The sequence below is a fragment of the Marasmius oreades genome, chromosome 4 (assembly GCF_018924745.1).
Source record: "Marasmius oreades isolate 03SP1 chromosome 4, whole genome shotgun sequence".
NCBI classification, from domain to species: domain Eukaryota; kingdom Fungi; phylum Basidiomycota; class Agaricomycetes; order Agaricales; family Marasmiaceae; genus Marasmius; species Marasmius oreades.
The window spans coordinates 389,829-415,917 of record NC_057326.1 but is presented as its reverse complement, the minus strand read 5'-3'; the positions used below and the strand labels follow the sequence as shown (position 1 = coordinate 415,917).

General features: G+C 47.7%; 9 protein-coding genes across 9 annotated transcripts; 2 read left to right on the top strand and 7 right to left on the bottom strand.

Annotated features, from left to right (window-relative positions):
• Positions 1-5,976: 5,976 nt before the first annotated feature.
• On the bottom strand, positions 5,977-8,211 carry E1B28_006951 (uncharacterized protein). The gene is made up of 4 exons (XM_043151658.1): positions 8,077-8,211; positions 7,937-7,995; positions 6,179-7,885; positions 5,977-6,120 (listed from the first exon to the last, which is right to left on the bottom strand). Exons 2-3 carry the CDS (start codon positions 7,941-7,943, stop codon positions 6,201-6,203), a joined length of 1,692 nt encoding a protein of 563 aa, XP_043009738.1. The 5' UTR covers positions 7,944-7,995; positions 8,077-8,211; the 3' UTR covers positions 5,977-6,120; positions 6,179-6,200.
• A 58-nt stretch (positions 8,212-8,269) lies between these two features.
• E1B28_006950 (uncharacterized protein) lies at positions 8,270-10,322 on the bottom strand. The gene is made up of 3 exons (XM_043151657.1): positions 10,173-10,322; positions 10,002-10,092; positions 8,270-9,946 (listed from the first exon to the last, which is right to left on the bottom strand). The coding sequence occupies exon 3, from the start codon at positions 9,940-9,942 to the stop codon at positions 8,368-8,370; it is 1,575 nt and encodes a 524-aa protein (XP_043009737.1). The 5' UTR covers positions 9,943-9,946; positions 10,002-10,092; positions 10,173-10,322; the 3' UTR covers positions 8,270-8,367.
• A 395-nt stretch (positions 10,323-10,717) lies between these two features.
• Positions 10,718-11,053, bottom strand: E1B28_006949 (uncharacterized protein; the record flags this gene model as incomplete). Its single annotated transcript, XM_043151656.1, has 1 exon — positions 10,718-11,053. The coding sequence occupies one exon, from the start codon at positions 11,051-11,053 to the stop codon at positions 10,718-10,720; it is 336 nt and encodes a 111-aa protein (XP_043009736.1).
• A 112-nt stretch (positions 11,054-11,165) lies between these two features.
• Positions 11,166-11,560, bottom strand: E1B28_006948 (uncharacterized protein; the record flags this gene model as incomplete). The annotated part of the gene is made up of 2 exons (XM_043151655.1): positions 11,166-11,374; positions 11,443-11,560. The coding sequence occupies 2 exons, from the start codon at positions 11,558-11,560 to the stop codon at positions 11,166-11,168; spliced, it is 327 nt and encodes a 108-aa protein (XP_043009735.1).
• Positions 11,561-12,166: 606 nt separating this feature from the next.
• E1B28_006947 (uncharacterized protein) lies at positions 12,167-14,136 on the top strand. Its single transcript, XM_043151654.1, has 2 exons — positions 12,167-12,280; positions 12,342-14,136. Exon 2 carries the CDS (start codon positions 12,374-12,376, stop codon positions 14,036-14,038), a length of 1,665 nt encoding a protein of 554 aa, XP_043009734.1. The 5' UTR covers positions 12,167-12,280; positions 12,342-12,373; the 3' UTR covers positions 14,039-14,136.
• An 852-nt stretch (positions 14,137-14,988) lies between these two features.
• On the bottom strand, positions 14,989-16,462 carry E1B28_006946 (uncharacterized protein; the record flags this gene model as incomplete). The annotated part of the gene is made up of 5 exons (XM_043151653.1): positions 16,143-16,462; positions 15,940-16,076; positions 15,739-15,870; positions 15,227-15,675; positions 14,989-15,160 (listed from the first exon to the last, which is right to left on the bottom strand). The coding sequence occupies exons 1-5, from the start codon at positions 16,294-16,296 to the stop codon at positions 14,989-14,991; spliced, it is 1,044 nt and encodes a 347-aa protein (XP_043009733.1). The 5' UTR covers positions 16,297-16,462.
• Positions 16,463-17,755: 1,293 nt separating this feature from the next.
• SPM2 (Ubiquitin-conjugating enzyme spm2) lies at positions 17,756-18,588 on the bottom strand. Its single transcript, XM_043151652.1, has 4 exons — positions 18,521-18,588; positions 18,323-18,462; positions 18,049-18,254; positions 17,756-17,989 (listed from the first exon to the last, which is right to left on the bottom strand). The coding sequence occupies exons 1-4, from the start codon at positions 18,528-18,530 to the stop codon at positions 17,929-17,931; spliced, it is 417 nt and encodes a 138-aa protein (XP_043009732.1). The 5' UTR covers positions 18,531-18,588; the 3' UTR covers positions 17,756-17,928.
• Positions 18,589-18,687: 99 nt separating this feature from the next.
• On the top strand, positions 18,688-22,558 carry E1B28_006944 (uncharacterized protein). The gene is made up of 10 exons (XM_043151651.1): positions 18,688-18,979; positions 19,038-19,125; positions 19,175-19,349; positions 19,599-19,719; positions 19,771-20,306; positions 20,369-20,446; positions 20,500-20,655; positions 20,710-20,782; positions 20,836-20,925; positions 20,982-22,558. The coding sequence occupies exons 1-10, from the start codon at positions 18,928-18,930 to the stop codon at positions 22,421-22,423; spliced, it is 2,811 nt and encodes a 936-aa protein (XP_043009731.1). The 5' UTR covers positions 18,688-18,927; the 3' UTR covers positions 22,424-22,558.
• Positions 22,559-24,895, bottom strand: E1B28_006943 (uncharacterized protein). The gene is made up of 8 exons (XM_043151650.1): positions 24,636-24,895; positions 24,524-24,580; positions 23,722-24,458; positions 23,646-23,666; positions 23,509-23,578; positions 23,245-23,447; positions 23,043-23,173; positions 22,559-22,972 (listed from the first exon to the last, which is right to left on the bottom strand). Exons 3-8 carry the CDS (start codon positions 23,978-23,980, stop codon positions 22,706-22,708), a joined length of 951 nt encoding a protein of 316 aa, XP_043009730.1. The 5' UTR covers positions 23,981-24,458; positions 24,524-24,580; positions 24,636-24,895; the 3' UTR covers positions 22,559-22,705.
• Between the last annotated feature and the right edge of the window lie 1,194 nt (positions 24,896-26,089).

Sequence of the window (26,089 nt, the reverse complement as noted above, 5' to 3'; positions counted from 1 at the left end):
CAGACGACTACTATCTGTGCTAGCTAACTCCAAAATTCAGAGTGTTCTTATCGAGCAGACATGGAGAGATAGAGATGCCGGACTGTAAAGGTAAGTGTTTGAAAAATATCAGTCACATAACGTCACATTGCCGAGCAACAGCCGGTGCGGTCAGTACGTCACAACACGTGGCGCCGCCAACACAACTTGTCGCGACGCGACGCGTTTCGGCAGTTGTCGGCAGTGAATTATAACTCCGACTGATCAACTTTTGTCACGCTTCAGTCGATATCTTTCTTTGTTTCCTTTCCAAAACTTCTGTGCGTGGGCGGTATAGCCTATAAAGTAGCAAAATATTACATATTATCTCATAAACCCGATTGGTATAGTATTGTACACAAATTCATGTTTTGCGCCCAGGGAATAACCTCGTTGGTGAGACTTTTACGTGATTCCCTCGAAACATCGACATGTTATAGGACGAAAACAATGGATTAGAAAATAATAAATACATAGATATATCAGAAATTAGCATAGGAAGACATTCCGTTGAAGTCCGAGACCACAGGGATTGTGGATAAAAGGGAGAAAGCGGATTTTCAAACACCTATCCACTTTTCAACACAGGGTCAATGATAGTACGTTATCGCTATCGCCATCGCTTCCGGTCTCATTCTCTCACGTCTATAGAATTCGAAGTTAATCACAGGCTTAAGTTAGTGGCAAAACGGTTCAGTCGAGGTGGTATGAACTTGGATGGAATTGGATTCAGTTTCCTTCATCTGCCCCGGTGAACATATGAGTACGTACGTTGTGAGTTCGCTGCTACGTACATATTCTCCTTAGAATTGAGGTCGGTACTAATATGTTCTACTACCTGCCTCATTTATGATATCCGTGGTATCCAATCTCAGGAGTCAGATGGACAGGGTAAAGTGACTTGAAGGACCAATTGGGTGCCATAGTTCCTAATCAAGTATCGCGGGGAACTTGTACATGTATTTCAATTGTTTGCCGTTGAAGATCTTCCTGCCAAGTAAACACCGGGGCAACACAATATGCATCATGCCCCTGTTGCCTAAGACTTATTTGAGCTCTCAGCAAGTTACTACTAGTTACTTAGCTCGCAGGTGACCACCGGACGCTCTGATTGCCGATTTGTTGGCCAGGCTGATGCTTTGTGACCATCGCTTCATGGTTCACTCACTGACAAGAAGGATAGGCGACTTAACTGTGTTCAATCTGGCGTCGATCAAGACTGCATATCCCGACGATAACTGGCGGCAGGCAGGGAAGAATCTCGTATTCAGCTAGCCCAGTACGTCAAGATCCTGGACAAATCCCCTTTAGGTATGTAATAGAAATGTGCGGGAGGGTGAGATTTGTTGTTCAAAGCAGGGGAAATCTCGGAGGGGATTAGCAGTCGAACCTGACTCGGTCTGCTGATACTATTAAGTTGCACCTGTAACGCCAACAAGAACGTCGTGAGTAAGTGGACGCATCAACGTTCAACAATCGCAGACTGAGAATTTTCGGCCCTTGCAAACCAGTTTTCGCCCGTTTTTTTTCAACCACTTGTTGGTTGGCTGACGCCTAACGGCTTTTCGGCTTCTAATGGGAAAACCGGAAAAAGCCGGAGAAGGCGTCGGCAATGTAACACATGAAAGGATTGCCGGGTACGAAAATCGAAAGTACAGTACATATAGAACTATCAATCGATTCGGCGTCATCGGGACCGCCGGGATCCTATGAATGTGGAATCAGCATGATGTACAAATTCCCCTCTGGCCCGGCGGTGTCTGTATCAATGGGAAATGAAATCACGGCGATCAAGGGTTGAGGGTCCTCGAGAGAAGTGTAAGTTCATAGATAGATCACCTCGTACTCCTTTGTGTGAGCGTCAGACTTTCCGAGGCGGTACTGAAGTACTGAAGACCTGAAAGACTATTTCAACTTGAGCTTAAATCAAGTTTTTACTAACTCTTTTACATTGGGGGAATTCAGAGTCGCCGATCCTTATTGATTTTTTAACGCATTTGAATCACGATAACTGTGAACCAACTTTTTGAGTCGATCCGCAGATTCTCACTTTTTGGTTTCACGCTGATATGATCACTTTTTTTATTGTTTCATTTACTCTATGCTGGAAAAGGGCATGGCAACATAGAAATCTGAGCTTGAACTTGGCCGAAAATCACATGCCGAACTTATAAACAGGAATTTGATAACTTTCAGGGGATACTTATTCGAGCAGACAAATAGTACAGTGGGAGACGATAGACTATAACGGCGGGAATCAAGGGTTGGACGAGAGTGGCCAGTGTTAACGCGGACTTCGAACTGAGATCAGAATTACAGCGGAATCAAGTTCTGAATCAGTCCGGCATGCCTCTGATACTATTATGATACTATTATTATTCGATTCCCTCTAGAATCAAGGCCAATTTGGTCGAATGACTATATAAGAATCGGTGCTTTAAATTTTTTGAACTTACTTGAGTCCCACCGCCCTAATCATGTCTGCCCATCCCTCTCAAAGGAGATCATTTTGGACTCCGAACGAGCCACCACAGCTTCCCAGTATCAACGAGATGTTCCCTGGTACGTACGAGGCTCAATGGCTTGCGTTCCTTGTCAACTGACGGACTCGCGATACAGAGCATTTCATGAAATATTCACGAAATGGGAGATTCGTCTTGAATGTTTGTCTAGCTTTCTTTCGTACTAGGCCGTGTACCTGACACACATACCACATAGCAGGACGATCCAGAAGGCCCATCTCGATCTTCGAAAGGCCATTACTCCGAGTCCAGTCAATATTTCCCCCCTCCATCTTTGGTGCCGTCCACAGCAACGGCGAGTAGCTCAAGGCCTCGTAAAGAACCCCCGAATCGTCCACCCGCTCTCTTCCCAAGCGAAAAAGTCACCTCAGAGAAGAAACACATGTGCCCGACCTGTTCTAAATGCTTCAGTCGGCCTAGCAGCCTCAGAATCCACTTCAACACACATACGGGCGAGACGCGTAAGTCCAACTACGCACATTGCCGATAGCTGATATACCTGACCTCAACCATATCCATATCCTCGAATTCCTTCCCGCGAAAAAAAAACCAAACTATCGATCCACTTGAAAAGCGTTCCGATGTCCCTTCCCCAGATGTGGCCGTGAATTCAACGTAAACTCCAACATGCGGCGACATTACCGAAACCACGCTGGTGCCGGGGGGTTCTACCACCCAGTATGGCTTTACGACGTCGGTATCAGTACCTCCGGTCTTGAAATCTCGCATCCACTTTCGCCTTCCCCTCTTCTACTACCGGGACAAGGTAAGGCGTCGTGGACGAGCGCGAGTGGATCAAGGTCACAAATGAATGATCCCGCACCAACTTTGAGCCATAATCGAATGCTTGATGCGAGTAGGAAGTGGGGAGGATCGCCGTAGTCGCAGTAATGAATCCATTACCACAGGCCCCATAAGTAGTGGAGGCCACTTACTTATACGTGGAGGATTTGACCAAGATTTTGACTTCATTCTGACGACAGTGGCGAAACCAAGGGGGTGCCTTGATTTGATAAACAACTCCGGGTAGGGGTGGGATCCCTAAGCCCTTGTACTTAAGAGTCCGCTCGGAATTTTCCTTTTCACCGTTACGTAGGATTTTCAATTGCCTGATTGTATGTAGATCTTCAGACTGGCACTTGAAACTTGAAGCTTGCATTGAGGCCCTGATCTACCTCAGGATCCGAAGGCTCCTCACATACACTCTTTCGGTACTTAACCTGTGACGCGGCTCCTGTACTACTGGAAGGAGTGTGTGTGTATGGGTCGAGGAATGAGAAAATAAAGTCAGAATTGGAGGACTGTTCTGCACATCAGAATCCCTCAGGGAAGTTGCCGAGTCAATATCGTTGATCCCGAAGGAATAGCCCCGTGATCCGGTTCCCGCGGTTAAAAGATCGAAAATCAGCTGACATTTACTCGGGTATATCGGCCACGGTACCGACTCGGCAAAGTCCGAAGTGGCCACGCCTTTTATAATTATAATACCGTTATGCACATGTTAGTGCAGGGACTCTTTTGTGAACGTAGCAGTAAAGCTGGATTGTGTGGTGACCATGGTTGTTCATATGCGGATCAGATTGCTAACCTACGCAAGGGTATCTAGAGGCTATCAGAACCACTTTGGAAAGTATACAACTGATTCAAAGTCAGACCCATAACTAAAACTAAACAAACGCATCGTAGATCTTGACACGATCCTCTTTGATAACTGTTAATCTCTTACCCATTGCCGACTCCAGGACGGACTCCTCTTTAGCTCGTGGTTCCCCCGTTGAAGCTAAACATGTGCCAAGGAAATATCTAATAGAAAATTTCTGTCAAAGGGGATAAACATCCGAGGGAAGAAAAGATCATCACTGAGCTTGAAGATCATATTTGTGTCGCCGGCATGTGCGGCGGTAGTGCCCACTACTAGCATAGGAACACTGACACTGTGCGCCAAGGACAAGTTCGGAGTGAGTCAATTTCACAGCTGCTCACGGGGCATCAAACAGAAATCAAACAGAAGTGGGTCACCCTCAAACCAAGTTTTCAGCGAATTCGAGGACCACGAGTCATGTCGAAGCGGGCTGGAAGACAATATATTCTCGGGAGAAGGCGTGACGAGAGATTGGCAAATGGTGGCTGACCACCAGCTGCAGTCGTCCCAGTCGCGATAGGCGGAGACTGGCAATCGCCGAAGGTTGAAGGGGCGGCTTGCTTTCCAACACTGGCAATATTGTAAGTGAATAGCCTAGTCCCCCACAGTTCTGTGGGAATAGTGAGGTAGTCCTCCAAAATCAACTCCACTCGATGACTGAAAGATCTGAACTTCCCATGCTGTCAGCCGAGGAAAGTATATGTCATTGGGTGGTAATGGTAGCTGGAGCAAATTTTGACGAGTTTTTGGTGCCTCTAGTCGGGACGCCTGCCAGAACCCGGGTCAAAAGGATTCGTCCGGGGGAGTGATCGGGAAAAGTAAGGTACTGAATAGAAGGTGAATTTTCCAATCATCTATCGCCATAGTTAGCTCCCGGCTTCTGTAGTTTACCCCACCGCCGTCACCATACATCATGCATCAAGATTCAAGATCCATGACAGGATGGAAGGGTCGGGTTCATCTCGATCATTTCATGTTTTTGAAGAATATGAGGCAACGCCTGGGCCGAAACAATCATCTTCCATTGGGAGTAAACCTGGGTAAGAACGGTGGCAGGGTGCCCTAGGAGCGGAGAAAAAAGAGAATCGCAGTTGATAACCGAAAGAATAGTATTTGTGAAGCGAATCGGACCGCCGACAAGAATAGTGGCGGAGAAAATAATCTCCCGAATCTCGGTGGCACCCACACTGTGCTGTGGTGACGGAGTACTTGATTGCATGCTCCTTCCTTCAACACATTTTTCTGTCGGCGGATAATGGGTAGTCGGGGCGCTGGATACGTGTTGAGAACTAAGACAGAAAACTGGTCATTTGACACAAGTCGGTCATTATCATTATCTTCGTGGCGTGAAGAGGAAATGGTATACAGATTGACAAACTTCTGTCAGATCCAGTCGTAAGCAAATGGTTTTCCCTCAAAACAATTTCTGATAATCGTGAATTACCTGGGTGAGAGAGGAGTGAGAACCGAGAGTAAGGAGAAGGAGCTGCCACCAGCGAACACACCACACGGCGATGATGATGGTCGAAATATTAATAAAGGCGTACTTGACGCGTCATCATCTACACTTGGCATCATGGCACCAAAGTGGTTAGTGAATACCACCGGCACCCGGATAGGTTGAGTACCACAAATCTTTTGGGCGATGCAAAAAATCTCAAACCACTTGCCCGTGGTCACGACGTCGCCACGAGCGTTTCTAAAGACACTTGTCGATATGCGAGAAAACGGATGCAGCCCAGTGTGTACTAACCCGCAGGGATCAAAGTACGCAGTTAGCCTCGTACTTGAAGAGCAGAGAACGCGTGGATGATGGTGGTGATTCAAGCACAAGGGGCGCTGCGGACGCCGGAGTCGCTACAAGGCTGCTACGGCACGACAAAAGGGTGAATGTCGGTTGAATAGAACCTGGAAATCTACTCTACTTTACAGGTAAGTCTGAAGTATATAGTTGATCAACTCGACGAATCACGTTATAACGACCAACCAAACTTACTATGTACATACTAATGCTGGGGTCAAGCACGGTCCCGAATGACGACTTTGACACGACCTTCATCAAGTATTCTTATTCTTTCGAGCAGTTCTGGCTCCACGACCAATCTCTCCGACTTGAACTGTGAGCCCCCATAAAGACGCACGAAACGAAACTCCGCCAAAGGATGGAATGTACGCTGCCTTGCAGACACCACCTCCAGTATGCGCTTCACGAGTTGCGTGTTCAGCGTGACATACGGAAGTTCGAGGGAGAGATACTCAAGCTGTGGGAGAAAATCAGGAGACCCGTCTTCGAATTTGGAAAGGAGGGCGGAGACCATGTCATCGACAACTGCTGTGTAGCGTCTAATTGTGGTGCTCGACGCTCTGGTCAAGGTAAACGAAAAACGAGTCAATTTGGGGGCAGCTTGCAGGATATCGAGCAGAAGTGGAGAGCCACTGAATGAGGTTGGATCCTGTTGCTCTAGTCTAAGCCTTATCTGTTTGAGCGAAATCGAGGATCGTCGAACCATGTCGAGAAACGTAGAAGGTAGAGGCCATGCATAATCGATATGGAATGCCTCGAGAGAGGGCATGACGAGGGAGCCAAAGATACTGGGTAACCAACTGTAGTCGTCCTGATCGGCCGTGGCCGAAAATTCACGAAGGGAGGGCAAGTTCACCTCCCGAGAGGCCACAGGGAAACTGGCAACATCACTCGAGATATTGACCAACGCAAGGGATTCGAGGGCCTTACAGTTCCGTGCTACATCGAGGAAGAAATCCACGTCATCAGAACACCCGATATATGGAACTTCCCAAGCTGTTAGCTGAGGAAAGGGTATAGTATGATTTATGTGGTAGCTAGAGAACACGGCGAGTTTTGGTGACTTCTGAATGGCCTGCCAAAACCAGGGCCAGACCAATACATCGGGCGAGGGATATTCTTCGTGATACAATTCAAGTTTAGGAAAGGTCAATTGTTGAACAGGGGGAAGATTTCCAATACGGTCGCCGCCATCCACCGCCATGGTGAGTTCCCGGCTTCTGTGGATGTGTCTGGATAATGATTCCCATAAACCCACACACCATGGTGACTCCAGGGTAGGTCCATCGCCTTCAATTTGTAGTTTCAAAGGATAATCTCCTGAATTCGAAAAATAGACCTCGAGAGGTAAACCGACGTCATAAGGTGGTTCTGAGAGATTGACGGTGATGGAAGACCAAAGCTTCGACAATCCCTTAGCAATCGTCCTCCAGTGGGAGCAGACTTGAGATATAATTGTCGCAGGGAGTCCAAGGAGCGGAGAATGCGACCGGTAGTTAACGTCGAATGAATATTCGCAAAGCGACAAGCATAACGTGGAGAAAATCATCTCCCAGATCTCCACTGGTACCCTCCGTTGAGCAGAAATAGCAGCTCGACACTGCCTGGTCGTGGGCTCCACGGCACTCTTTGCATTTCCCAGCTGTTCCAGCGTTTGCTGCAACAGTGCCATGTCCACCTCATAACGCTTGAGCTCCCTCTCTCCTTCCTTCAACAGATCTTTCAATTCGGACATCTCCACTTTAGAAGGTATGTAATCGTTATGGAGAAATCGAGGTTCGATTGTTTGGAGCGGACGAATATAGGGGGTATCGACTACATGTTGGCACCTTTGGCACAAAACTGGTTGTTGAGCATGCACTGAGGCGTCGTCCAGTCGTTCTCCTAACATCAGTTTGCCTGAAAAAATAGTGATTACCGTTGGACAAGAAGAACAGGTAGTGGCTATACCTTCCATAACCAGCTTTGATTCACTTGAGATTTACCCCCTTGCAAATTGAGGCCCGTGACTGATCATGACAATGAATGTATTTGAGTTTGAATCTGAATCGCGGGATGAAGCTTGAAGACTAAGTGAAGAAGTGGCATACCAAATTACAGATCGACACGCTAGCTTCCGTGTCAGAGAATGTTTTCTTCAAAGTAAACCTTTGGTAAGTGTGAATTGGAGCTTGCGGTGAGTGAAGAGCCTCAGACGACCGAGAGTCAAGGGAAAAGCGCGGCTCGATGTGTGACGCGTGACGCTCTTTGAGGCTCAGCTGGATTCAGAGTTTTTCCAGACTTGGATCGGGTACATGATAAATCAACAATCAACTGCTACATTGAATCTTGTAACTAATCCGGTAATTCTGCACCTGTCGGTTCCTTAGTTTTCAACTGTACTAAGTATTATAAAACTTGAAGCGCGGTCGACAAGTTACAACAACCTTGACCCCACTTTCTTCTAGCACTCTGATTCTCTCGATCAGTTCAGGTCCCATGACGAACTCATCAAGTTCTGTTCCATCCGTGATACGTACGAGGCGAAATTCTGAAAAGGGATGAGGCGCACGCTGTCTTGCCGCCGCCACCTCCAATATGCGCTCCACGAGTTGCATGTTCAGCGTGACACATGGAAGTTCGAGGGAGAAATACTCAAGTTGTGGGAGAAAGTCACGAGATTTGTCTTTGAATTTGGAAAGCAGAGCGGAGGCCATCTCCTCGACAAATGTTGTGTAGTGTCTAATTTTGGTGGTCGCCACTCCGCCCAAGGTCAGCTCAAAACTAGTCAATTTGGGGACAGCTTGCAACATATCGAGCAGAAGTGGATCCCCAGATGAGTTTGCACGCCAGCCTTCCATTAGTGTGAGCCTTATTTGTTTGAGCGAAATCGAGGATCGTCGAACCATGTCGACTAACGCGGAAGGTAGATGCCATGCACAATGGCGGAAAGAACGTGTTTCGAGAGAGGGCATTACGAGGGAGCCAAAGATACTGGGCAACCAGTAGTGGTCCTGATAGGTACAGATTGATAAATTACGAAGGGAGGGCAAATTGACCTCTCGAACAACCACAGGGAGATTGTCACCAGTACCCGGCAGCTTCCGGGAGCCTGACAACGTAAGGGATTGGAGAGCTTTACAGCTCCGTGCAACATCGAGGAAGTCATCCACGTCCTTAAAACGGTGGATACATCGAATTTCCCAAGTTGTCAACTGAGAAAAGGGTATGGCACGATTTACGAAGAAGGTAGAAACCACGGCGAGTTTTGTCGACTTCTGAATGGCTTGCCAGAACCAGGGCCAGGCCAATTCATCGGGCGGGGGACATTCTTCGCGATACGATTCAAGATTAGGAAAGGTCAATCGTGGAACAGGAGGGAGAAATTCAATATCGGCGCGGTTCGCATCCATCGCCATAATGAGTTCCCGGCTTCTGTGGATGTGTCTGGATAATGATTCCCATAAATACAGACCCCATGACGACTTCAGGATAGGTCCATCGCTTTGAATTCGTAGTTTCAAGGGATAATCTCCTGAATTCGAAAAATAGACCTCGAGAGGTAAACCGACGTTATATGGTGGGTTAGAGAGATTGACGTTGATGGAAGACCAAAGCTTAGGGAATCCCTTAGCAATTATCCTCCAATGGGAGCAAACTTGAGATATAATGGTGGCAGGGAGTCCAAGGAGCGGATAATCTTCACAGTCATCGTCGAGTGAATATTCGCAAAGCGACAAGCATAACGTGGAAAAATTCATCTCCCAGATCTCCGCGGGTACTCTCCGTATCACATCTGTCAACTGAGATATCTCAATATCGGATGGTACGTAGTCGCTACGGAGAAATCGAGGTTCGATTGTATGGAATGGGCGAATACCATTGGGGAGGGCGACCACATCGTGGCACCTTTGGCACAAAATCCGTCCATGAACATCACGGTGCGTCAAAATATCGTTGGATTGCTGTCTAGACATGTGCCTGGATAGGAGTAGATTGGCCCCGGCATACATGAACATCTTTGGTTGAAACGCACCTCGGCTATACAACTTAAAGTTTCCACTATATCTTCTTCCTTCGTGCGTTCGGGACGCCAATCAGGACAAGGTACGGTTATTCTGTTGAGCCTAACAACACAAACACATAATTCAATCTGGATAAGCGACACGGTGAGGCGACATACCGACGGTTATGGCACTCAGCTGACAATTTCAATTTACTGCAAGGTCGCCTTGTATACGTATAAAAAACCCTCAATAAAATATCAAGTCGCTGAAATGAAACAGGGATGAGGAGGAAACAAGGAAACTGGACGCAAGCCGTGGCGATGGATGGTGGTCAAGGTTCAAGTTGCTGCCTGCCACAAAGTAAAATGCCTGGAAATTGATGGTTCTCACACTTCGCGGCTCTTATTACACCTGAAAATCGTAACTACCATGTACAACATATGATAGTATCTGATAAACTACTGGCTCAACCCATCGCGGGTGGTCATGAATGGTCATGAATAATCTACAAAAAGAACGTGGTGATGGGTCGTGGTGATCGTAGAAAACCGGGCAACGGTGAGGAGCGAAAAGAAACCAAACGGAAAGGACAAAAAGGGAAGGAAGTTCACAATCACAACCATAATACACGCACGAACCCCAAAAAAAAATCAAACAAAAAGAATTGAACTCATTACATCGTCTTCAAACCGATTCCTTCGTGTCCTTCAATCCACCTTTGAGTTACTTCCAAACACCTCCACCATCAGCCTTTTCCTTCTTCAAATTCCCTTCCTTCTCCTCCGGTAACACCATCCTCTCCCATCCCCTTAACCAACGCAACCCGCTTAGACATCGTCTTCGGAAGCTCAGATCCAACAACATCCTCCTCCGGATCCGTACTCAGAACAGGCGCAACTTGTCCCTTGACCAACGCAAGGCGCTTCGAAATAGTCGGTGGAAGTTCGTTGGCATTCGTCGGGCAGGCTATGTTGCCTGTTATAAACTCGAGTCGTATAGAGTTCGTCAGTTCAGGTTCGGTGTCAATCGTAGGCTGCGATGGGATGTTATTGCCTTTGGCCATCTTGAGTCGTGTAGACATCGTCAGCTCAGGTGTAATGAAAGTCGTGGGTGTAGGAGCGGGAGGTTGAGTAGCGGGGGACTGACCAGTACCGGTAGAGGGCTGTGTAGGAGTACCGACAGTAGGAGGTTGATTAGTGGTTAGGTCGACCGGTCCCAGCAGAGGTTGGGTAGGAGTACCAGTCGATGGTTACGTGACAGGTGTATTGGGAATCGAGGATTGAGATGGCGTCGCGCCAGTTACCAGGCGGATTAGTGGATCCAGGGAAATCATACGCTTGCCACGTTCCTGGGATCAGAGCGACGGGGAGGATCCAAGTAGCGGATAGAATGACACCGTAACCTACGAAAAACCGATTCAACACAATAACGAGAAGAAAAAAGGCATTTTGAAAAGGAATAGCTGCTCACCAACATCATAGCTCTTAATCGCACTACAACTCCACGTAACGAGCGTGCCAGTATACCCGACAAAGGGTACGATGTGTTGTAACAAGAGCAAAGCAGGTTGCATAGGTGCAGGAAACATAGTCAACTGCGAAAAACCATTAGTTCCTGGTGTTGAAGAGGAAGAAGAAACAACTCACCCGCAGGTGGGAAAAGAACTAAGTCAGTGCATTTGTGATCATCGCGGCGCACTTCGCAGCTTCAAGCGACTTGTCAGAAAGAATAGACGTGACCGTGGAGATTTGAAGAGCCAGATTTCGGGTCAGCAGCCCATATCCAGGATATGACGGAAGTATTTTCTTATCTACCCTAGAAGAGGTCCAGTAATACGTTAGAACACTACGTATCAGAGGTAGATCATCCCTACTTACTCAAACCAAAAGTTGGAGCAAGGGGAGTTAACTTTGTTGTAACTTTGTGTATATTGGGCGGTTCAAGCACCTGGTTACTAGCGTGCAGGAAGGGAGTCTGAGATCAGACTACTATTTGCATTGAAACCGGACGGCCCTCATGCATATTTGCATATTTGCGGGTTAGAATTGAGGGTCTTGATGTTTTGTACCCAGTGGGGATGATGAAAGTGAAGTAAGTGTCACATGTGGGTTGGTGGACCAGGGACCGTCAGGGACCGTCCTCCGTCATTAATATGACTCAATTTCTCACGTGGTTCTTCTTGTTTGAAGTGTGCCGCTGATCATTGCCATCGCTCATTCTCCCTTCATCAGTGCTAACGACTTGGAAGACATCAGACTCCCGTTTTGTGGATACAACGAAGATAACAAACCCGGAGATTATACACAAGGTATACTCTCCATATTTCCGACTCTAAACTCTGTTGATCGGTTCTACTCTCTTCAATTCAGTCGAGTTCGAGAGTCAAGCAGCATTCTGAACGATGCCAATCACAAACCTTCCTCTAGAGATCATTCATATGATCTTAAACTTTGTGGTACATCCCGGTGACGACCTCGAAACAGGACATCTTACATGGGAAACTAGACGAGCGCTGCGGGCATGTTCTCTCATCTCATACCTCTGGCTTGCGGATTCGAGGAAGCGATTATTCAGAACGATTCCGGTTCCTTCCACAGATACCTCGTTGCACGCTTTCAAACGTCTCTTCTCTTCACTCAACCTCACCTTTGGACCTGCCGATTTACAAGTGTTGGATGTGACGGGACAGGCACCCGCGGGCTGGGGCTGGCAATGGTGGAGAACCCATCAGAGGAAGGTAAAAAGCGAAAGAGACCGAACGGACGAAAGTTACTGGGAAAATATACGCACTTTTGACCGGTTTTTCGACTGGTTATCCCATGATTGGTCTGCAGCAAAGGTTCTCGGCGGGCTGGTAGAAATGCGTCTTTTCGAAGTGGCATTTGAAACCCCGAGCTTTCGCTTTCGCAATTCGGGATGGGTGTTCTTAACTTCTCAGACCCAGCATTCCCTACACCAATCGTTTCCCTCGTTGACGAAACTTGTCTTGCAGAGGGTTAGATTTTCCAACAGCGTTATGTTCACAAGTTTCCTTGGTTCGTTCACCAAGACCTTGCAGATGCTGGAAATGGAGTGCGTTGAGGTCGAGCACTGTAATCATTTCCGTTCGTCTGACGGCAAGTCCACGGAGCCGTTGCTTCCAAACCTTCATACCCTCAGGACGACAGGCACGGCCGTTGAGTGGACGGCCTACCTCTCCCCTCTACCAAATTTACGCACGGCCTCATTTGACATTGGAGATGAAGATCTCCGCAGAGAACAAATTTCCACCATTCTCGCCGATGCTCTCGCGTCTTCTGAGCGTCTACAGAACCTCTCTCTTCTGAACTCCTGTAGCGGTTCCTTCAGAAATGCCGAACCTGTGGATAATGGTAATCACCTCTCATACTCTCTTCATCAACTAAAAATCTCCTTAGGTCCCTTCTTGACCAGGATCATCGCGAAAGCACCTTCCATCGAGCATCTGATAGTTGACATCCGCGCTTTGGACGCGAACGCCCATCTCGTCCCCATGTTCACACAGAAACACCCTAACCCTTGGTTGAGATCACTTCATATACCGGAGTTACCCAAATACCGAGGGGACTATGGTTTGTTGGACGATATCCTCCGGCATACGTTCCCACAATTGCAGGTCTTGCAGTTTAACCTTAGAGTCCCGAATACCTCTGCGATGATGGCGAAACGACGATCCACTGCCACCCCCTCTCCGCTAACGTTTCACATTCCGATGATTCCAACGATCGGAATGCATGTATCTAATGATGGTGGGGACGATGACGAAGAAAGGGATGAAGTGGATTCTACGCTGGGAATAGGGGCGTCGGATGTTGCGTATGGTGAAGAACTTGTCACTGAAGCTCAGCTTTTCCCAATAATGGATCGAGTGTCTCGACTGGCGAAAGTGGAAGCTACTCTGGAGAGGCTGAGAAAAGAGGAAGAAGAGTTTGCGGTGAAGACGAGAGAGCAACGAGCTCGTCATGTGTTTGAGAAGTTTGCGAGGCAGATGCCTTGGTGTTATGAGGAGCGGGGGTGTTTGCGACCTGCGTATTTTTATGATAAGTAAACTATATAAGTTTGGTGTAAAGATAATTTTTTTAGCGTTGTATGTTATGTGTACCTACTTTGGCTTCGAGATATATTAACTTTTCTTGTATTGTTCAAACGAAGTGTAGTGGTCTAGTCTCAACCTATCAACCTATCTTAGTCAGATGCTTGACTCTGCTGAAGTACAAGGACATCGCCCGAGTTGAAGGCGAGTGAAGAACCAGACGGTGCATTGGGTGTCACAAAGAACGATAGCATACCACCGGCTCGGCCAGCCGGACCGAATGGCTGTGATGACTTAGGTGGGTTGTTCCCGGATACAGTAGCCTGGCTAGCCGATCTGTACTGAGCAAAGAAGATAGTCGTGCTTTGCTATCAGTGTACAGCCTGGTAGTAGGGGCGGGGGGTAGCTTCGTGATCCCCCAAATTCAAACTCCGCGCGCGCTTCACGTATTACTTGTCAAGATGTCGTCAACCCAATGTGCGTTTGTTGCGATATCGTCCAGACGCTCGTTACGCGCTCGTCGGACTTTGAATTTGGGGATCACGAAGCTACCCCCCGCCCCTACTCCCAGACTACGGATACAGTAATTATAAGGCCGCGGCCTACATACAGTAAACGCTGAACGGTTGATATTCAAATTTGGAAGGATCGGACCGGGCGCGCCGCTTAGGAAAATGTACTTAGGCGGCTCCGGGACAACGCCTCAGGCTAGATGATAAAGCTAATATCGGCTGGAGCGTCCTTGTGCAGAGCTGGACATCGTTAGCGACTCACCGAGCTGTCGCTCATGATAGCCTCGTATCACAGATACACGACTGCAGAGACATTGTCTGTTACATTATGTTTTCAGAAAGTGGCAATGACTATTCATTGGTGTTGTAGGGGAACAGATTGAAGCGAAAGAAAGGATACTACAGTCCAACCCGAGAAAACGAAACCATCAAACAGAGCGAACCTCCAAATAATCAGCTGACGAACTCAACGTCTTCGTCTTCGTCTTCTTCTTCTTCTTCCGGTACCCATCCTGCCTTCCGTAATACACCATCCCAAGGCGACACGATTGAAACTCCTGGAGGTATCGGAGTAGATCTGCCCCCCGAGTTCTCTAGAACAAAGTCGTGGATGAGCTGATTAACCCTACAAAACAAGGGTCAGTCCAGGAAACCTACTGAAAAGCGAAAGAACCGAAAAACAAAAACATACTCCATCTTTAGATCCACGACAGCAAAATGAGGCGCTCCTGCCAGCTTATGCAAAGTAACCTTCAACCCCGCATCCCGGAAAATCTTCTCCTGCTGTATACTATACTCCACAGGGTACGATATATCATCCATCCCATGAACCAGCGTTATCGGCACCTTGATCTTCTTCAACGAGTCGACAGAATGACTTCTCCTCTGCGTAAAAAAGTCCACAGTCGCCCGATGGAAAACATCAAAATTTTCAGGCCCCCAGTTTTTTTTCGCGACAGGCAAAAATTTAGCGGCGTAAGCGGAGTTTAGAGAGTTGGTCTTGTTGGAGAAAGCGAATTGGCAGGCTCCGTAGGAAGCATCTTGAAGGGCGCTATCGTCTGTTCGGGTGCCAAGTTGGCAGAGGAAGCCTTCTGTCCAGTATTTGTAGATTTCGACGCGGGCTGCTGTCACGTAGTCAGGCTGTCAATATAAGAAAAAAAGTTGGAGTGAGAAAAAAGAAGGAAAAAGAGAAAAGGAACGGACCTCTTCAAGTCCGAGGGGCGAAACGAGGAAGAGTGAGGCGACTTTTTCGGGGTACGTGATGGCCATCTGCAACGCGATAATGGAGCCTAACGACATTCCTACGATGTGGCAAGCAGGGAGTTTGAGAGCTTCCTGTATATACGCGGATGGGGGTTCAACGTTCAGTTAGCGTGGGGTGGTGGCGGAAGAACTTGAACATACCATAAGCTTGACAACATCCTCGACAGAGTCCTCTTGACCGTAACCTTCAGGTATCTTGGTCCCAGCGGTTTCACCATGGGCACGTAAGTCGAACGTTACGAGGTTGAACCGTCTTAATTTCGGGTCTCCAAATTGTACTGGGGAACAATCATGATGATGAGGGTTCCTTGGTCACAAGGGAGGGGAAAGTAACGAATGCGTACGATGAAAGATATCTCGTTGCAAATACACAGCGGGGATAAATAGAACCGTAGGCAAGTTCTTCTGGATTGCTTTGGCTGATGCATTGGAAGGCGTAGAGATGTTATATTTGAATTTGGTGGTGCCAGTGCTGGACTTGACGGTGACTGAAGGCATGACTGTAAGAAGGGGGGAAAAAGAGGTGATGATGATGGTGGGGGGTCAGCCACAGACTTAAATGGGCCGAGCATTTATATTTGTAGGTAAATAATTCGCGTAGCCATTACGAAGTCGATAGTTGTACTGAGCCGTGTGGCGAGCCTAGATTAATACGACATATTGGCATGACAGGCTCAAGAAGTCGCCGAACTGGGTCTGGTTCAACTTCTAAGTTACAATTGATGGTGATTGCAATTGGAATGGACATGTTAGAAAGGACGGGAAAGAGTTACCCTGCATGGCTCATTTGGGAGGAAAGTCTTTGTCTTTTCGAGCTCGCGGTCGCCAGTCACGGTTTGGGTGTCCGTAGTATCCGTTCCACTGTACTGGAGCCGTACTCTATGCCTACCAGCCATAACCAAGACACCCGAGCAAACCGCCACTGGCAAGGGGTAGCATTAATAAGTAAGTTCAGACAGAATCAAGCGGCTCACCAATAAAAAAGTCCGTACGTCAGTATCGCTGCTTTGAGGACGTACGGAGGAAGCTCTTCACATGGTGAGAACACGTGGCTCCTGTTCCTCGTTTGCCCCTGGTCGGGAATAAGTAGGCGAGGAGGGTCGATGGATCGAGACCAACCCAGCCCATGTGATTTAAAAAATGCTCGTGAGCTAGTGGCTACTTAACAAAAACCCATAAAGTCGTATGCTTACATTGATGGTTCAGGTTACCCTCTCCATTTTCTCCTCCCCCATCGAGTAAGCATTCCCGCAAACTATCAGCTATCGAGTCCTTTCTTTTCGACGTGTTACTCGCGTGTTGAGCTCTTCCGGAGGGTTAGGAGGTTCTGACACTGATGCCGGAGTTGTGGCAGTTGTGGCAGTTGTTGGATGTGCAGCTCTCTACTCAACCAACTGGTTCCGATCGTATTTCATTGAAGTCCAAATCTTCTTGAGCCTGAAATATAACACCTATTAGCCTTTACAATCGAGGCGAGACAAATCTTATCGTCTCTTCTTCTTTAACTTGATTCCCCAGAGGAAGGAGCCGTAGAACGAACTCGAAGGTTGAGGGTGAAAGATGAATTTGGAAAGACGAAGATGCCCTCTCAAAAATTTATTGAGTTTCTGACGCGACTGAGGAAGGTTCCAGCGACTTCAATGGTTCTGCAAAGAGATTTGGAGAAGGTGATAAGTGATAGTTGAGATTTGATTCGCGAGATACTTACGAAGTCGTGTTCTTCCGGTTTCTCGAGAAAAGTTCCATGAACTGACAGAACGACTGAATGTTCAGAGTGTCGAGGGGGAAGGGAACACGTACTAATATTGAATCAGCAGTGGTTGACACTGGAGCATTAGCTTGGAAGAATGGCCTGCGTATGCCACTCGAATTAGGCTTCATGTTTGAGGGGAGTAACAAGGCCGAAGGGTTCCGTGATGCGAGTTGATAAAGGGATCATCTCAATGGCGCAACGTTAAAAAATGGAAACGGTTCATTCGCGCGTTCAAGTACTCCTACGCGGACGGCTTACAAACATCAATATAGTGCAAATGCGATAGTAAAGCAAACGAGAAAACAATGCCAATGATTGGGATATGATGTCGAGTTGTACGATTTGTTCCAACGTATGCCCTGATGTGATGCAGACGACTAAAATGTCGAGCCTTCCGGCGGCTGTGGCAGTTTGCGGTTGTTGGGAGAAACCATTTCCCTATCGCGTGATCGACCAGTCAATTCTCGAAGCTAGGAGACGTTTTGAAGAGAACTCACTTTCGCATTTCGACGAGGATCGTTTCGATACTGTTGTTACGATTCCACCCATTGAGGACTGGTAGCTTTTGAGGGTCGACCTCCCCGTTCGTCTGATTCACGCAAGGTAAGTTGACGCGTGAAAGAAACTTGACTTTGGGTGGGGCATCGGGATAGTTATCGCCACAGGTAATCTTCAGGCTGTAGATTCGATTTTCGTGAACGGTCTAACCATCGCGATTGCAGGGGAAGATGAGAGGAATGAATGGAAGATTTAGTTGGACAGACGACTTACATGGCCTGGACCAATGATTGTGCCCGTCCAGTTGCTCATCATGATATCGTCTCCATCTTCCAGTCCATAAGAACAAGATCCGTCCCCAATCCCTTTTTCACCCTTCTCGAGCTCTTCAAGCAGCCTGAAGTTTCGTGGAACTGTAAGATCATTTGGTTCAGAATGAGAAGTTTACAGAGAAAAAAATAAATCTCTTACCCTTCGCCATCTCTCTTCGTAGTCGTTATCGATAGTGGCCCTGGAGGACGCAAGTAAGAGGCAAGGAGGGAAGCGCGCGCTCGTCGCTTGAGTCATGCAACGCATGACCGATGGCGGCAGTGTTGGCACCGTACATGGTAACCGGAACGGCCCGACTACGGTGACACTGTCACTGCCCCCATCCCCACCTCCATCGACTCGTTGCTTTCCGGTCGCGGTCTGCGCAGTCAAGGCTATTATTTCTCTTCCTTACCAGATCCAGGTCATCGGGTTCTTACGATACCTGGATTAACTTGCAGCTTTCACAATCGCATCTCAAATTGGGTTTGAGAACCATAATTCCACACATTACTGCATCTTCTCAGCAAGGTCCTTGGTCGACTGGTACATCAAGTTAGACGAAAAATATGTCTGGAATGTTTGGAGGGGGGACGACCAACTCATATGATGATATAGTAGGCACGTCGTCGCGGTTTTTTGACCTCAACACATCGAGTTCATTAACATCTTTCGACAGCGAAAACGACCGATGAGAATCTTACAACAGAAAATTGGGAACTCATACTCAACCTGTGTGACAAAGTGGCAGATGAAGGGGCAGAAGGGTCAGTTCTGTGTCGTTTCTTCGATAGCAAGCTCAATACTTCTGGCTAGGGCACATAATGTCATCGCGGCGACATTGAAACGGCTCGCACACCGTAACCCGAACGTACAACTCTACACCTTATCTCTCGTTGAGGCACTGTCCAAAAATTGTGGTCTCGAGGTCCACAAGGAAATTGCGTCCAGAGCATTCACGCAGGGTCTGGAAAAGCTGGTCACGGATAGGGTGAGTGATATGTGTTATGATTCGCTACCTCCATGGGAAGACCTTGCATCTTGATTCTCTCTTTGATGTCATTTCTTCGTTTCTCGTCATGCACAGCTATGTTTCCCCGCTTGTATCTTTCTCTTGGACATTGAGCGGTTATTCATTTGCTCGCCGAATAAAAAATAAAAAAGACAGCAATTGATATTGGACCCTTTCTTATTATACCCCAATAAGCGCCGAGGAGGCTAACTTATTCTCTCTTTACAGAACACTCATGAGAAAGTTAGTCGGAAAACACTCGAACTGATCACAATGTGGACCGCCGAGTTCGAGAACGATCCACAGTTGGGTGTGATGGAAGACTGTTTTAACAATTTGAAGGCCAAAAGTGCGTCATGCTATCATTATTTCTCTCTTCTCTTACTAATTCGTAACATAGACTACAAATACGAACCTCCCAACGAAGTGCCTCCGCCAGCGGTAGACGACGAAATCCGACGGAAAGAAGAAGAAGAGCTCCAACGTGTTCTTGAGATGAGCATGACGGACAAAGGCGGTCGAGGTCAATGGGACATTTACGGACCTTCTGGGAGCAGTAGCGGTGGCGGATCAGGTGTCGGAAGCTCTAGCAACCTTGCTTCTGGCAGTGGTGCAGGTACAGGTGCAGGTTCTTCGTCAACAGCGCCGTATAGCGGATATGGAGGCGGTTCCGGACCTGGTTATGTACCAGCTCCAGAGAGGAAGTCATCCTTACCTACTCCTGCGGGTTATACTTCGACAAGTGGTTCATCTTCATCGCATGGACATGGCAGTGTTGGTGCTGCAACCACCGCCACCGCTACCTCTGCTACCACTCGCCGTGCTTCAACCCCGATGGTGTCGGAAAATCCTATCGTGACACGTGTGAGGGCCTTACACACGTTTGAGCCTTCAGAGGCAGGAGAGTTAGGTTTCCAGAAGGGAGATATCATCAAGGTGAGCGCGCTGTTCGTTCGTTTCTATTGGATTTGGTATTGAGCTGTAAACTTGCACCATAGGTTGTCGATCGTGGGTATAAGGACTGGTGGAGAGGTCAGCTCAAAGGACGGACAGGTATATTCCCTGTCAACTACGTGGTATGCTTCCTGTGCGCTTAGAAACCGAGTATCTGACCGAAGGATCATGATAGGAACCGATGCCCGAACCTACAGCCTCCGAGCTTGCTCGGGAGGCTGAACAAGAAGCCGCTGTGTTTGCTCAGGCCGTCAACGTTGAGAAGTTGCTAAACATGTTGAAGGCGTTGGATCCTCAGCACGATAATCTAGCCGATAACGAGGAAATACAAGTGGGTGTTATCCTTTCTTAATGGTTGGTGGTTGCTCACAGCTTCGTTGTTCAGGAATTGTACAGATCAAGTATGGCGTTGAGACCCAAGATCGTGAAGCTCATCGACAAGTACAGCCAGAAACGGGGTGGGTGTTGCTTGTCCATGCATTATCGCCATGATCATTAAGGATATTCACAGCCGATTTGGTATCGATGAACGAAACGTTCGTCCGAGCAAGGACAATTTTCGACCAAATGATGGAAGAGAGTTTGGCTCGACACACTGGTGGTGAGGGTTTAGTTGGTTCCACATGTATCTGGTGGTTACTCACCTGTCCTTGTCAGGTTACGATCCTGCCTACCGACCACCGACTGCTGGACCTTATATTGACCCTCGTTCACATCCCGACTATGGTACCTCTCCTACTCCTGCGCCAGCTGGATACGGACCTGGACCTGGATCTGCGGGTCCTTGGGGTGCTCCTCAAGGTTACCCTCATTTTCCTCAGGCTCAAACGCCCGGCGTAGCCCCTCCTAGTGCTTATCCGGGTGGTGGTGGTGGTGCTCCAAATTTTGTGCAACAACAACAGCAACAGCAACAACAGCCATACGGTCAACCAGCGGTGCAGTACGGCCCTCAACCTTACGGTGTTCAGCAATCGGGACCTGTCTCTGGTGCTCAGCATGGTCAACCTGAGCCGCAGGTCCAACAGCAGATTCAGCAACAGCAACAGGTACAGCAACAACAGCAACAACCACAACCTCAACAACAACCTCAGCAGCAGCCAGCTGATACCAACGCTGGACCTCCATATGTTTACGATCCGAACGGTATATATGCAGATCCTAATGTACAGGCGTGGGCACAATACTACGCTCAAGGTGGAAAAGATCCTACCGGGTCTGTTTACTTTTTGAGCGTACCAGGTATTAAAGAAGGCCCCCAATCACAGCAGCCGCAGCCTGTAGCTGCTCAATCTCACCAGAACGGGATGGTAGTAACTGGAGGATCTGGGGGAGCTGGCGTTGATCAAGATCATGGGCAGGGGCACCAACAAGCACATCAGATTTATCAACAGCAATCCATGGGAATGTCGCCTACATCGAGCACGTTTAATCCACAGCACCAACAGCAGCAGGCTTCAGGTTCGGTTGAGAGTCTTCCTTATCCAGGGCCTGCTTCGTCAACTAGATCGGATAGTCTCCCTTATCCAGGGCCTGTTTCGTCGGTTAGATCGGATAGTCTCCCCTATCCAGGACCTGTTTCGTCGGCTAGACTCGATAGTCTGCCTTACCCAGGACCAGTGTCAGACAGATCCGACAGTCTTCCGTATCCAGGACCTGCTTCGCCCCCGCATAATGCTAGTACGTCGTCGCTTGGGACCTATGGCACAACTCCGTACGGCGCTCCAATCCCTGGTGCCCAGCCTCCCCAATCCGTTCTTCCGGCTTATCAACAAACTGTGGATCACAGAAGTTCAACGGGTTCGTTAACCACTGTTGGTGGTCCGGGAGGTCCAGGTCCAGCCGATCCCATCGGTGCTGGTGGTGGAGTCTTCGATCCAGCCGCTTCCGCAACGTCGGCTGTATCTCATTCACCTTCTTCACCTTCCTTGGCCTCTTCAACGCCGTCATGGGTTCTACCGAAAGTGGAACCGTCGTCTAGGTTTGGTGGTAGTGGTGGTGGAGGCGGCTTTTCCGGTTTACAGTCGCAGATGAGTGGGTTGAATCTTGGGCCGAGTGGTGGACATGGTCAGACTTCTCAAACACCGGGAACAGTTGCTTGAAATGGAAAAATACAAGCGGGGAGCGGCACCATTTACGATACTTCTTACATTGACAAGTTGTTCAGTGTTTTCCTTCTACACATGTACAACAAGACGACCTATCTATTTTCGAATCATATTATTTATTTTCATCACTTGCCTCGACTACTCGTACCCAACCCGCGTCTCATCCGCATTTGTATGTTGAGATGACGAACGGTATTAGGTTGTTTGTGTTTGTGGAAAAGCCAGAAGGTGCGTGCGACCCCTCCTGCAGGCTAGTACAGTCGTTTATCCGAAAAACTACAAAGGACAAGCAAACTCGCTGAAGGAAATATCATCAAAGTACGGACCCAAATGGTTTGGAATACTCGTAATCTTCAAATCATTGCCCGTCCCACAGTTCTCATTCTCCTGCCCTGGACACTGAACAACGTCTGTAGCTTGCCCATTCGAATCAACAGATTTGATGAAAACTTCTCCGCTCGCATGATGGTATCCGATGAGTTGGGGCGGAACGCGAGGAACTGGGTCGTTTTGGTTTGTTATACGGGTGAAGGAGGATCCGAGCTGTTTTTCGACATTGTAGGGGACGATCGGATGAGAGGGGACGGAGTGCGTAAATCGAAGGGGAACGTACCATAGCATCCACGAAATCAGCAAATTCTTGGTTTCCTGTTCTCGGCATTCCAAATACCGTAGTTGTGAGACCAACCGACTTGTCTAATTGTTGTTTGAGCATGAGAGAATCGAGGGTCGCTATTGCTGCTCCTGTATCATCGTACCGGGAAGGTCAGTCCTCAAAAGCTGGATGAGGGGTGGGGGGTAGGGTTGTTACGTACCGAGAGAGTGCCCCGAAACGTGAACTTTTGTCGTGTTGAAATCGTTCATTCCACGTTTAACAGCGTCCAAAACTTCGTCGGCTGTTCTTTCAAATGTGTCCTGGAAACCATCGTGTACTTGGATTCCTTTATCCTTGCCAGAGGTTATTAGGGTGGTGTTGAGATCCTTGAGGAGAAATTCGGCATCGTTGACGATTGAGAGGCTGAAGGTGAGGTGGCTTAAAAACAACGTTGCGAGGAGGTTGATTGACGAAGAAGACATACAGTTTGAAAGGGTCCGTTCCTTGATGAGCGACGACTATTGAGTTGTCCGTGGGATCATGTGCAACGAAATCTATAAAGTAGAAAACAAATTCAGTTGTCGTTCTTTCAAGGTAGTTCTATCCAAGAAGAGTACTGACACATCGGAACGAGTCCATCGTCTTAACAATTCAAGCATCAATGGTATGCTAAAAAATGGCATGCAGATCAACCCACCTCCGCCCGCCTGAATAACTTTAACGCCCTTTCCGATGTCATCACAAGGTCCTCCACACTGCCAGTTTGTTACGGCCTTGCTTGAGCAATAAGCCACCCTCGTGAATTGTGCTGACCGAAGGAACTTGGATTCGAGGTCTCCGATGGAAAGCGGTGTTGTAGGAGTCTTGTTTTCATTGTCGTCACCCCGCCCGAGCAACGGGGCAGAAAGAGCAAGTGGAAGGAGTGTGAAGAGTGTGAAGAGGGTTGGTGAGAACATGGGTAATCAAGAGTACGCAGTGAGTGGAAGGGTATAAACAAGTTCGTGCTGGATATATCAGAGTCGCCCGTTATCAACCTTCGGCTCCGCCAGAAAGTAAATAAACTAGCGATGGAAAGGATCGTTGAAGATGAGAGAAAGCGAGAGAAAGCGGTGAGAAAGATGCGAGAGTGAAGAAGAGGACCATTGTTTTTTGTATGGTACCAGCTCGTACCAATAAAACAATGGTCCCATCATCTTGACATATGCTTCAGCGTACGGCGGGTAACGGTTACTGGTAACAGTGTGGGCAGTGCTTTGCAACTATCATCCCGTGAGTCGCCAGGTGGTTTCATCGAATCCCAAATTGAAATTGAATTGTCGTGTTCGAAGAGATGATGATCACCGTTTCAAGTTTCAACAACCCGCAGTGGGCGATTGAGGTACCGTGGCTCTAATTTGTATGGAAGAATTGTCGTCTTGGTAAGGGATCACAGGGCTACATAGTACCGGGTTTGCAGGACCCGAACGTCAGTACTTCACTCTCCAGAGGATAGTAGATACCTCATACGACGGTTCAGCTCAGTCGGTGGTAGAAAACTAGAGATATCACCCGTCCTGCTACAACGAGCATTAAATATTTTGCCTGATGGGAATATTTCAAGGAACTACTTGCCTGTGATATAATGAGTCCCACGAGCGTTTCTAAAGACACTTGTGGATATGCGAGAGGACCATGCGGGTGACACGTGGATACGAAAAGTTCACCGGTTACTATATCAATTTGGTCAAAGCAAGTCCTCATGCACACGTTGAAGAGTGGGGGAAGGATTTCATAGAATGACTCTAAGCGTAGAGAACGTGTGGATGGTGGTGATGGTTTAAAGGCACGCTGGAGTGCGGTATTACTTCGGCGCTGCTAGCATCAGGAAAAAGGGTCTGGCATGGAAGCACGTGACGGAACGTTGGGGCGGTGAATGCGTGTGAATGCGCGTCAGTGGAGTGTACGGACCTGAGGATCCGAACACAGGTTTTGAGTCCACTGACGATTATTCCTCAGTTGACGTGACGTTGACAGTATGACATCTTCGAAACAAGTCAAAAATGACCCAAATGTGGTGATTTATTTCATATTTATTTACAGAGGCTGAAAATAAATCGATAAACCCTTTTGAAGCACAATTAATTTACCATTAATCAGATAAATGATCAATATCGCTTAATTACTTTTAAATAATTAATAATTAATCGTCAACAAGAGTTTTTCTCTGCCACTGTTAATAGAGAAAAGGTAGCAGCAAAACTCATCTTGTTGTATACAAGTCAATGTTTTCTGGATCATCTATTGAACTGTATTGATGCTTCACAAAGAGGGAAGTTGCAGGTAATCAATACATTACGGCACGAATCGTACCAGTATGGTTCGCACAGCCACCCTCGAGTCACATGTGGAAATCAGCATGAATCATACAGCCACTCTCAAGTCTATTCCTTGTGTTTTGGGTACTTCATGTGACATTAGGATGTAAGAATTTACTCAATAATATGTCTGGGTTCTAACCCTACCACTATCTGCACAGAGACTTATCATGGTAGCCTTATGATTCCAATTTTTTTAACCTTTCCCACGCAGGTATTACGGCATGAATTATACCAGTACAGTTCGCACAGCCACTATTGTAACTTGAACAACCACCACCATGTACGACAAATTGACGACGAATCAGGGTAAACTTCTTCAATATCTTCTTTCCTTTCTCCAGATATGCAGCGTGTTTACCAGGTTCAATTTTAAAGACAGAACGGTTAGTTATTACCCTCGTGGTCTTGCTCATAAGTACTTAGCAATGCTATGTCCATTATTGGCTACTACCTACCCTTGTGATCAGGCTTATCCTTGACTTAACCTGTGGCTCCGATCAAAGCACCTACGTCAATGTCACGTCAATGTCACATCAACTGAGGAATAATCGTCTGTACCCTCCACAGGTTTTCATGAGAAGCAACATGACATGTCACAGTTGCTTCTCTTTCTCATACCTCCACGTTCTGTACACAGAACGCTCGCCTACCAGCTTTCCTTTCTTTCGCTTTCTTTCGCTCTTCACTTCCTTTGTGCCTCCTCTTTGT